We start from the raw sequence: 12,914 nt of genomic DNA, 5'->3' as shown, positions 1-12,914 counted from the left end.
GAAGCCCCTTTTAACGCCTGCTCTTGAACAGGCATTAAAAATGCGTAAAAATTGCGCCATTATTCCAGCTCCCCTAACGGGGGAACACCCCCTTTACATACATTATGCCTGGCTCAGGTATAATTTAGCACAAAACGTTACAGAGTGGCACAATGCATACATTGCACCACTATGTAAATACGGCTCTGGGTTACTCAGCCTCGTTGGGCTACATTAACGTCAAAAATAACGATGTTAATGTGGCCCAAGGTGGTGCTAGGGCATTACAAATATGTCTCTATGTTCCTAAAGTCCCATGTAGGCAATAGCCCTTCTCACCCCTTAACCCGCTGATGCAGCTAGGTGTTACGGGACACCATTACCTACAACCAGCAATTAATTTGCAAAATAAATGGGGACCAGTGCACAAAGCTGTGCTCCGAAACCCGTGACCTGCGGTATTAAATGTCAGCATGCTGAGTGGTAGTCTTGAGTCCCATTCTGTCATCATTAATTCACAACCAGACACTCCATGACCCTTTATCTCTGTGTTGCAGATACCTGCTTTCTCCCCTTATGACAGATTTTCTGTCTTTCTCTTCCTCCATCTTGCCCCATTGTTTGTTTTAACTCTCCTGCTCTCTGTCAGTGTCAGATGAGGAAAAATAAGTGCTAGTCCCCACAAATGAGTGGTAGTGGGCCCCACTATTGAATTGAACAAATTGAATGTTTTATGTTTTTCCACCTGGCTTCACAGCTTCAAAATGTGTCTGTCAGACACCCCCAAACTGTTATCACATTATTTCTGAAAAAATGGGGCTGGCAAGGGACTTCTATGTGTAACTCAACTATCAGCAGTAATTAGCCCACAGTTGTATTTTGTTTGCTGCACTCGGCGCTTACTGCGGCAACAGTCGCTCTACATCTTGACATGTTGTGTACTTTCTGGATGATTTCTGCAATCCCTCACATGGCTAGGAAGTAATTTTGGTGACGTGGCATTTTAAAAATGGAGTGAATCAATCATTATTTTACAATGATACAAACTTTTGAAACGTAGCATATAGAAAAGAATTGTTGTCAATTATAACCCAATCTAAATCACTTTTTAAGTGGTGCATTCATCTCATTGAAGAGTCCTAAAGCAATTACCTAGCTTTTAAAAGTTCTGGTTTGTTCTTCTCCATGTTTTGTTATATGATATCTCCTGGTGAGACACTCATATAGCATATACTTAACTGCCCTCGTGCATTGAAGCGATGTTTGTTATAGCCCCGCTTTGATGCCCCAAAGGAAGCATAATATGTGGCAGGAAGCCACTCAATCAGCAATCAACATAGAAGTTCAAACAGACAGTGAGAGCCCTGAGCCGAACCACAGTGCAAAACCCACTCCAACAGTGCCTGCTTTGGCGCTAACAGGTTATGCACCAGTGCATTCCTGCTCACTTCCTGTCACGCAGCACACACCACTGCAAGTTGTCTAGCTGCATTGTGTTACATGAAACCTTGATAAATCTGACCCTGGGTTTATGGAAGATGGTGTTAATTCACTTTCAGCTAAAGATTTCACACTGTTTGTTGGGCTCTGATGGCCGATCAGCTTAACTAGACATTTAGAACTACTGGAGAAAAATACTTTATAAGTTGTAGGGGTACCTTTTAAAATGACCATCAGTTTAATAGGGAACCCTAGCATGGACAGAAGGGCTCTGACATCGGGCCTAGGTTTATTTTTGGTGCAGTATTTAAGACCAGCTGAAGTTGTTCTAGGGCTTCTTCCGGGATCCAGAGTAAAGTAATGCAGAAATTACTGTAGACGGTATTGGTAAATACAGGATGCAATATCACCACATTATAACAATATTGTTCCTGGTAATGAAGCATAACATGTGGAATCTGTGCTTTACACACCAATTTCCACATGTTTCCCCTCTTTCCAATAACTTTTATCCTTTCACATTTGCCATGTTTTTCTTGGCAAAATGTGAATGATAAACATGTCCTGATTTGCATGTTTTCAAGCACAACTCCTAATCCCAATTTTGGTGGAAACCTGTGTTTCTGCCAAATCAGGACTAAACTGAATTTAGGATTATCTTGTCAGGATGTTCTTGCCACGGTTTACAGTGGCCCAAGAATCATACTCATGAATTACATAAAATATTGTGGAAAAAATATTACGATCCCCAAATATCATGTCAAAAATATTAACAACTCTCAAAAAAAGTATTTTGGGACAGAATATAGCAGCTAAGAGTTTACTGTTTAGGTATATAATACATTTTAAAAAGATTGTTGTACATAGTATTGTTTTATTTAATATAGTTTTATAAAATATTTTTTATTGAATTTGATAAATATGAATTATTGTATAATTTTAAGGTAGTAATAAAATAATATTTCTATTTAACCTTTTAAGTATAGTTTGTAATTTTTACTGGTGTATTGGAATTTTATTAGATTGTTTTTATTTAGTAGTGCTTGTTGGGTTTGTAGGGCATTAGGGTGGGAAAGTAAAGTATCAATTTTAATTTATAATGAATGTATGTGTAATTTAATTTATTAATTGATAATTATGTAAATTAAGAGACTTATTATTGTAATTATTTTTTAATGATTCATTTATTTAATTGTAACATTTTTAAATTAATGCTATATTTAATTGTTTTAAAGTTTATTACATTCAGTAACTAATTAATCATTGAGAATGTTTCATTTTTTATATTTTTTATTGATTTCAGTTGTTCGTTGCTGTTTATTTTTTAGGTAATAGGGAGGAAAGTGTAATTATTTTTAATATTTATATTTTTTCTATATTTTCTAATTTATTTTTGAGGTAAAAATTATATTTTTAGAATTCATTTTAATTTTAGTTATATTTAATGAAGGTATTTTAATTTTGAATATTGCACTTTTTATTTAGTTCTCAGTTATTTATTTATTTTTTTAAATAAGAGTTGGAATAGTAAATCTCACCCTTCCAAAGTCTAGCACTTTCTCTGCTTTTACATACATTAGAGTCAGAATACTGAATTTGACTACTTCAAAGTCCAGCACTTTCCTTGCTGTTGCTCAGTTTGCAGTGGGAATAGTAAATATAACCCTTCCAAAGTCCAACACTTTCCCTGCTGGTTCTGACATTAGAATGGGAATAGTAAATTTGAACCCCTCCAAAGTCAAACAGTTTTTCTTGCTCAGATTGGAGTGGAAATGGCACATTTGCCCTGCTTTTACTTGTGCTGGAGTGGCAGTAGTAAATTTGATCCCTTTCAAAAGTCCAACTCTTTCCTTATTGTTGCTCAGAATAAAGTCGTAATAGTAACTGTAACCCCTCCACAGTGCAACACTTTGCCTGCGTTTGCTTATGTTGAAGCGGGAATAGTAACTTTGACCACTCTCCAAAGTCCCACACTTTCTTTACTGTTGCTCCATTTGGAAGGGTAGTAGTAAGTTAACTCCTTCCAAAGTCCGACACTTTCTCTGCTTTTGCACATGTTGGAGTGGAAATGGTCAATCTAACCCCCAAAGCCCAACACTTTCCCTACTGGTACTCAGATTAGAGTGGGAATAGCAAAACTGAACTCTCCAAAGTTCATAACTTTCCCTGGTTTTACTTAAGATCGAGGGGGACTAGTGAATTTGACACCTCCAAAGTCCAACGCTTTCCCTACTGTGGGTCAGATGTAATCGGTAATGGTAAATCTAACCTCTCAAAGGCTAAGTTTCCTTTCTTTTACCTATTTTGGAAAGGGAGAAATCATTCTGGCCCCTCCATAGTGCAATAATTTGACTACTGCTGCCCATACTGGAGTGGATATAGTAAATCTAGCCCCTTCAAATTCCAACACCTTCTGTGCTTATATTTACATTGGAGTGAGAATAGTAAGTTTGGCGCCTCTAAGGTTTAACACTTCCCCATTTTTAGGTTTGCCTGCAAAGTGCTTGCATTGTGCTTGCGAAGCATTATGCTACAAAACAAATTTCTTTAAAGGGACTTAGAACTCGCCCCCTACTTCACCCCTTACTTACATGAACTTTACATTTGTTCATTCAAATGTAGCTCCAACTTCGCTTGAATTTACTTGCCTTTTATTGGCTAGCAGGTCACTCCCTGCTCTTCTGCTCTGCTTTTGCCACCACGTGGAGCGTGGCCGAAGTACACCTTCCGGTTTTTGTTGATTGTTTACTTGTTAGTGTCCTTGTGCGAAAAGATGAACTGAATGCAAGTCAATTTGCGTTGAAATGTGTGTAAACATGTTGTCCATCTTGCAATGTAGTATCACGTGTGCATGTTAACCATGCAGAGATTGGGCTCATTTTGTTGTGTATTTCATTCCTTAATAATTACACTTCTGATGAATAGCAATTGTAAATATTAAAATTATTTGTGTGTTCTTTTTTTGAATTTTTTTAAAGAAAAGTAATTTGTATAATGGGGTGATGTTTTATTTCGAATTGTTATTCTCTCAGTGACTTATTGACAGGCAGTCACAAGTGCAGTTATCTTGCAGGCACTATGGCCATGATTTGAACGGTGCAGTAGGTGCAGTGGCCCCAGGGCCAAAAGTTGTCACAACTTATCTAAACACAAATTTTTGCAATATTTTACTACTAAACAGACAGTCACAAGTGCAGTTACCTTGCAGGCATTAGGGTGGTGATTGGAATGGTGCAGCAGGTGCAGTGGCACTGGAGCCACAATGGGTCAGAACCCCTCTAAACACAGATTATTGCGAAATTTTACTACCAAAAAGGCAGTCAAAAGTGCAGTTACCTTGCAGGCATTAGTGTCATTATTTTAGTGGTGAAGCAGGTGTAGTGACACTGGGGACAAAAGTTTTAGCAACCCCTCTAAACACCAAATATTGCTATATTTTACTACTAAACAGGCAGTCATAAGTGTAGTTACCATGCAGGCAATAGGGTCATGAGTTAAATGGTAGGTTCATGGTTTGAATGGTGCAGCAGGTGCAGTAGCACCGGATCCAAAAGTTCTCATAATTCCTCTTAGCACCAACTATTGCAATATTTTGCTATTAAAGAGGCAGTCACACGTGCAGTTATCTTGCAGGCACCGGGACCATTATTTGAATGGCGCAGCAAGTGCAGTGGGACCAGGTCCAAAACTTGTCAGAACTCTTCTAAACATAAAATATTGCTATATTTTACTACTAAACAGGGAGTCACACATGCAATTATCTTGCAGGCATTACGGTCATGATTTGAATGGTGCAGCAGGTGCAGTAGCACTGGGGCTGAAAGTTGTTTTAGCTCCTCTAAACACCACACATTGCTATATTTTACTAATAAACAGGCAGTCACAATGGTGGTTACTTTGTAGTTAAAAGGGGCATGATTCCAGTGGGGCAGCAGGGGCTGTGGCACTTTACTAACTACAAATTACTGTACTCTAAAACAATGCCATATTAAATAAGGTACAAATTACAAGTGAGGAACCCTCGGATATTAATTACATCACAACCTAAACAACTATTAATGGTTTATCAAATTCAAAACAAACATTATTATAACATTTTTTTAAATATTTCTATCCAGTTATTAAGATACAATTCAAAATAAAAAACAAAGGTGAAACCTATTGGCTTTGCCAATGCATGTTATATGTTGGAGTGGCAATAGTAAATCTGACCCAAACAAAGTCCAACGCTTTCCCTACTATTGTTTTCTTAGTAATATGAATATGTAATTAATTAATTTATTTATTTTAAATCAGTTTTAAGATTTTTATCAAATTAAATAATTTGCATTTTTGTTTATATTTTCATTTTGTTGGTTGTGCATTCATTTTATTTGTTAATATAATGTGATATATGTTTTTGTTATGTGTACATATTTGTTATTTTTTATATTAATTACAATATAATGTTTTAAAATGTTTACATATTGTTTCCTTTTTTAATATATAGTTTTTTTTATTTTACAATAATTATATTACTTGTTTCTATTTATTTTTAATGAAAGTATTTCTTTAAACCTTAGTAAATAAAATAAATGACATAATGCTATATGTAGGTATTTCAATATATTTACCTATGTTATGGCGATATTACGGTATACATTTTTTCAATATTGGAGTAGTTTACCTACCATACAATATATGTAAGCTTGGCATTATGGGTCTATTTGTGTCACAATATTTGTGTGTTGTATTTTTTTTGTTCCTGATAATTTGTCATACAAGCATCATATCACCACTAAGTGGACGAGACCATGGTGTGCTAAAAATCAACTAACATGGTAATTTTTCTGAACATGCTGTGCTGCAGGTGTGTGCTCTTCATCACAAAGTTCATTTGTGAGATGAATTCTAGGGCAGGATCAAACAGTGACCCCGGTTTGTGACTTTAGAGCTGGTGATGGGCAAGGAGAGTACTGGATGTGTGCTGTAGGAATGACATCTGATTTAAGATGATCTTGTGAAAACACCACACTATGGTGCTTCACCCAATTAAGCAAAGGCTTCTTTCTCTGTCTGTCATCCATCTCATCCATTCTTGAATATGGTCCGATTTTACACTTGTTTGGAAGACCTTTTCAAAGTCACAACATATATGGATATCATTTGCTTGCTTTTGAAAGTATAGGTGTAGAAATGGATAGGCTATACTAATGACATACTGTACACTGTACACTTTCCACCAACATGACAAGACACAACACAGCATGCAATTAGCCAAGGGGTGCACATGTACTTTGAAGAGCCACTGGAAATGACTGAACCTTTGAGGACTAAACAGATTATTTCTAAGGTTTCCAACATCAATGGTTCACCGGCACAGTAGTAAGGATGCTTCTCCCACAATTCTTATACACTTTTTCATGCAAGGGCTCTTTTCTTAATTCCTACACTTTCATACACCCTAAGACTAGTCCCACTATTCCCATACACCACTCTAGCATTGTATGTTTGCAGATGCATACAATATTGTTATTTTATGCAAATTTGTAGAGCACACTATCATCTGGGAAGGCATCTTGACACTGTACACAGCACCTGTACCTATGGCCTTGTAGGATTATTCAAAAAGCCAGGTCTTCAGCTTCTTGCAGAATTCAAGAAGTGAGAAGGAGGCTCTTATGTGTAACATCATGTCACTGCATGTTTTAGGAGTGATGTAAGAGAAGGCTTGACTGCCCAATCTGGTTTTCCGTATGTGTGGGATGTGTGCAAGTAGGGGTCAGGACAAACCTTCCAGGTGTTTCAAAGGTTTGTGAAAGCTGATGCAATTATTGAGGTATCTTGGGACATTGGTATGTAGTGCCTTGAAAGTGTGGGTGCGGAATCTGAATTGTGCTAGTTTATGTATGGAGAGCTGGTGTAGTTCCTTCAGGAGTAATGTGATGTGTGTGCAGAGTGGGAGGATGAAAGTGATTCTGGCCACTAAGTTCTGCATGGTCTGAAGCCTTTTGGTGAGTTTGGTTGATCCTGGCATAGAAGAACTTTGTGTAGTCTAGCTTGCTTGTGAACAGGGCATGCATGACAGTTTTCTGGGTGCTAATTGGGAACCATATTGAAAATATTCCTCAGTATCTTTGGGATATGGAAGTATGAGTCAGTGACAGCATTGACTTGGACGGTCATGTCGAGTTTTGTGTTGATGATGATCTTTATGCTTTGATGTGGGTAGTAAGGGTGGGTGTCAGTCCTAGACCTTCCAGAAGGTCAAAGTTTTGATATTGTCAGTGTTCACTTCAGGCAGTTTGTTTTTGTTCAGGGAGCTATTTCAGTCATGCAGGCATTGAACTGTGGGTACTGGGCATCTTGTCCATGAGGGAAAGAATGAGTTACATGTCATCAGGTTAGGAGAGGGCATTGTTGTTGTGGGAGTGGATGATGCTGGCAGGAAGGATCATTTATACATTGAAAAGAGTTAGGCTCAGGAAGGCTCCTAGCAGAACTCCTCAGATGAGGTTGCGGGCGTCTGAGGTGTACAGTGCCTGACTGACTGGGTCCTTCCAGTCAGGAAGGAGCAATCCATCATAGTACTGGTCCTTGGTGTCCGATGTCAGAATTGTTGAAAATGGTATTGTATGTTTCTGAAAGGTGCCATGAAATGAGAAATGTAGTTTGCTGTTTTCTGGGCTTGTTAGTATTTACATTCTGCTGCCAACTGATCTCTGTCCTGCTAAACTGCCTGACACTTTGCAAATTGTTATGTATTCGACATATCTGCTTGCACTGAAAGGTCACTTTCAAACAATTAAGGAAAAACATTTCCTTTCTACTTAAGTACATGAGCGTGAGTCTAATGACTAAATACACTGTATCATTGTTTTCCTACTGCAGTTTGATCACTTGGATTCTGATTGGCTTGGAATGCCAGCAGTACCTTCTCCCAGGTGCCTTTTTGGCCTGGGAGAGGCTGAAAACTCGATATTTCTCATTGGAGGGAAGGAGCTGAAGGAAGGAGAACAGACTCTGGACTCCGTGCTATGCTACGACAGACTGTAAGTGTAGGGGTGGGCTGAATTTGAATGAGGCTTGGTCCTGGAGCCAAGAAAGTGTTTCTAGGGGGTCATGGGATTTAGTATTATATTGTTTCTTGCAGTTAAAGAACAAATCTTGGCTCTGCACTTGTTCTAATCTGGTGGTACTCATTACGATAAGTTCTTTTAAACCACATATTTGAAACATATACTCTACACTATAATCAACGTTAAGGTCTGGCCATTCGGTAGTCTGCTTTGAACAGTGGTTGGATTTTGCAGAGATGGGATGTTTAAACTTTGGTCTACTGTGCTTACGTTTTGGGTGACAAATAAGTCACAGTTAAAGATTATGTTCATGTTCCTCACAATGTGAGATGAACTGTCGCTGAGGATGCTGGCTAGTGGAATGGGATTGCAACATTCCTCTCCTTTCCAGCACCAAAACCTCTATTTAAGTAAGCCTCATTTGGAGAGGGGGCAGGAGAGAGAGAGAGTGTGTACACACAAACATACACATATTGAATTTAGGAACCTGGTTTGGATATGAACACATTCATAACACCTGTGTGCTGACACACTACATCGTTGCAGAATAATAATGCACTATGACAAATATCACCAACGTTTGAAGAGTTTTAAGTTAAGCCTGTGTCTGGATCCATCCAGATAATAATTTACACACAGTAGGATTCCAGTGTACTCTAGTTCCCTGGAAACCATAACTACTGTGTGTGGTTTTTTTGGTAGCCAGTGATTTTAACTCACTTTTGCCACTCAGGCAAACAGCAACCACTGACTCTAACTCTGGCAAATAGTGCACTCTATCATTCTCTTATCTATACAGTGCTTCTTGAGCTCTTTTCTATCATTATCAGAGGTGACATTCCCACAATGGAACCAAACTAGGATCCTGATGATTCACCTGTGCCCTAATGACAACAAGATCCAACTCATAATTAGCAGCTTTGCACCTAGGAAAGGGTTCCTGCCTTCAGGAATATGGAACGTCTCCCAATAGGTCCCAGATATCGCTCTAATAATTAAAGCTATTCATTTTTCTACTAAGGCATCCTTAGGAAGCTGAGAATTACAGCTCTTGGCCCGTTACACTTTGTGTTCACAAAGCTGAACGTCACTTTCCCACCTCTAACATTTAAATGTCATACACTCAACTCTCCACTTAGCACCAATCCAACATTCCCTGATGACATCACAGAGTGCTTCAACGCTTGCTGGCACTACAACATTCTCAACATAAAAGCATGTAGGCAGAACAAAAGCTAAAGATTCCTTTGTTAAATCCACTCTCAATAAGTTTAGAGATAAATGCTTAATTGACAACATATTCAGAATAAGTAAATTCAGACTGACACTGTGCGCAGAATATTGATGTCACTTCTACTAAGGTGTTAGCACATCTATAACATAAATATTATGAAGGTTACATATGTTGAAGAGCAGTGGTAAAAGGAATGACCCTTGTGATATGGATCTCTACTTTCTGCAGGTTGGGTAGGTCCAACTGCTACCCATTGCCTTCAGGGATGTATGCAGGCCCTTGGAATCAAAGGGTGGAAGTAAAGCTGAGGTTTACCAACAATTCGTAAGGTGAACCAAACTCAAACAGATTGTGACAAGAGAGGAGCAGTAGGAGGCAGCTAAGGATATTAGGAGAATAGAGGGTGAGGGTGTTAACAGTGCCAGCAGAGGGAGACGATAATTTAGAAAGTAAAGAACCTTCTTATAAACCTTTAACTCCATCCAAACATTAAGGTTTATGTATGTTGTATAAAAAGAGCTTCAATAATTGTGGCAATTTATAAACTTGGGAATTGAGCAGCTGCCCTAGAAATAGTATCACCTGCATGTAAAACACCACAAATCCAGAAAGACTGCTCAGGAGGTTGAGGCCCGTATTTATACTTTTTGACGCTAAACTGCGCTAACGCAGTTTAGCGTCAAAAATTTTTGCGCCGGCTAACGCCATTCTGAAGCACCATGCGGGCGCCGTATTTATTGAATGGCGTTAGCTGGCGCAAGCAGACCGGCGCTGCCTGGTGTGCGTGGAAAAAAACCACGTACACCAGGCAGCGCCGGCGTTGGGAAAAATGGCGTTAGGGCGTCTTAAAATGGCGCAAGTCAGGTTGACGCTAAAAAATCGTCTTAACCCGATTTGCACCATTTGAAACGACGCCCAGACGCCATTTACATGACTCCTGTCTTAGTAAAGACAGGAGTCATGCCCCCTTGCCCAATGGCCATGCCCAGGGGACTTATGTCCCCTGGGCATGGTCATTGGGCATTGTGGCATGTAGGGGGGCACAAATCAGGCCCCCCTATGCCAAAAAAAAAATATAAAAAAAAAAAATTTATACTTACCTGAATGTCCCTGGGGTGGGTCCCTCCAGCCTTGGGTGTCCTCCTGGGGTGGGCAAGGGTGGCAGGGGGGGTCCCTGGGGGCATGGGAGGGCACCTGTGGGCTCATTTTGAGCCCACAGGCCCCTTAACGCCTACCCTGACCCAGGCGTTAAAAAGTGGCGCAAATGCGTGATTTTTGCCCGGGAGTATAAATATGACGCATTTGCGTCGCCATCATTTTTATAGACGGGAACGCCTTCCTTGTATCTCATTAACGCAAGGAAGGCGTTCACGCAAAAAAATGACGCTCTTTACTCATACTTTGGCGCTAGACGCGTCTAACGCCAAAGTATAAATATGGCGTTAGTTTTGCGCCGAATTTGCGTCGAAAAAAACGACGCTAATTCGGCGCAAACGGAGTATAAATATGCCCCTGAGTGTCTGCTGGAGGATAATGAGTGGAGGCCACACTTTGTATTTAAATTTGTATTTATATCATGATCAAACCAAATTGGTAAAGAAGCTTTTGAATTGTAATGCCCGTAAAGTAGCATAGTCAGTTAAATCACCTGTTGTACAAATTAATGTGTGTGTCTGTGGTGGGGTGTCTTTGAGAGTAATTACACGATTATTTTATTTTTGCTATTTGATTAAACTTAATCGAAAAAGCAGTGAATCATGTGAAAGAGATCCTTTTTATATTAGCAGGAGCATCTCAAACTTAAGGTGCTGAACATACGTCACCATGGTGTGCATTGGAACTGACTGAACCCGATTACAATCAACAGACTTAGAAGTAGGAGGGAGATAACAGATTGTCATAGGGGCATCACTAGACAGGATACTATGCACCCACTGGCACCCTCCCTACTTTCATCTTACATCCTTCTACATGGTTGTTCACTCATGAGCCACTGAAGATTACTAGTAGGGCGTCCAGGACTCTACCCTACTATCTAACCACTATGGACAGCCACAGGTGCCTACCTGTAGTGCATGAGCCAGACACGCATGTGCACCCCGGTTGCAATCCCTCATTTGCTGACTGTGCTCATGCCTGTCAAAGCTGAAGCGATGAAGCTGTGTACTGGAGTCACTGTGGAGATTGCAGACTCACGGTATCGGTGTAAATCGGAGATGGTGGGCCGAATGAGGGGATTAAAACATGCAGTTCAGCCTCACCGATGGGAGCTGTTCCGGCCTACAGTCATCAAAGAAGGAGTTATCAGAGCTCACAAGTCCCTGGAGCCACCAGCCCCTTCTGTCCTTTTCATGGTCCTGGCTGAAGCACATACATCTTAAAATCTCTACCCATGGCAGCAGTCCTTTTGCTTCTTCCAAAGAAATGGCTTGAGCATGAATTTAGTCTGCTACACTTCAGCCAGCTCTTCTCACACACACATTCATGCCAAATTAATGTGCAACCAATTTTGGTTGAGAAGTTCATTCTCACCCAACACACTCCAGTGCTTAGGCCGAGTATTAAATTAGGGATAGCCTGCCATATATGCATTCAGGCTACCCATCATATACAATTCTAATGTCAAATTCCCCCACTGAAGAAGACAAAGACTTAGGAGCATAGTTACAAAAAAGTGGTGCAGTGTCGCGCAGCAAGTAACCTTGCTGTGCTACCCTGCGCAACAGGGAAAGGGCAGAAATGCATTGTATTTACAAAATACAGCACATTCCTGTCCTTTCCCCCGGCCCTGGAGCACTATTTGCTGCGTAGTACCAACGTAGGCATCCTTGCACCATGGTGTAAGGGTGCTTGCGTTGCATGCAGGATTGTTTTTGTGCAGGAAGGGGCGCCTTCCTGCTTAAAAACAATCCATGGAGGCGTTTTCAACTTCCTATGTGTGCTGCAAAATGCAGCACACACAGCAAGAAGAAAAAACGAGGAGAAATAAAGATATTTCTCCTTGTTGTGCCTGCCCTGGGGAGGCCTAAGGTTTTGACCGATTCCCAGGTTTACATTGCCTTGTAAATCTGCGAATGCCTCAAAACCCATGGGTATTGCGTGGGTAAACCCATTGCAATGCCCATGGAATGCCCCCGATGCAGTGTAAGGCAGCACAGCAACTTGTGCTGCACCTTACAGATATATATGAGGCCATTAAATGC

At 40.0% G+C, this 12,914-nt stretch overlaps 1 protein-coding gene across 1 annotated transcript in view; it reads left to right on the top strand.

Annotated features, from left to right (window-relative positions):
- The window catches only part of KLHL40 (kelch like family member 40), a 60,028-nt gene that overhangs the window by 25,831 nt on the left and 21,283 nt on the right, over nt 1-12,914 (top strand). Inside the window, exon 2 of the mRNA XM_069211015.1 lies at nt 8,290-8,450. Coding sequence (XP_069067116.1) covers nt 8,290-8,450 — 161 coding nt within the window. The remainder of the gene's footprint in view (nt 1-8,289; nt 8,451-12,914) is intronic.

This window comes from Pleurodeles waltl, chromosome 10 (assembly GCF_031143425.1).
Source record: "Pleurodeles waltl isolate 20211129_DDA chromosome 10, aPleWal1.hap1.20221129, whole genome shotgun sequence".
NCBI classification, from domain to species: Eukaryota; Metazoa; Chordata; class Amphibia; order Caudata; family Salamandridae; genus Pleurodeles; species Pleurodeles waltl.
This window is presented reverse-complemented; position numbering and strand designations above follow the sequence as displayed.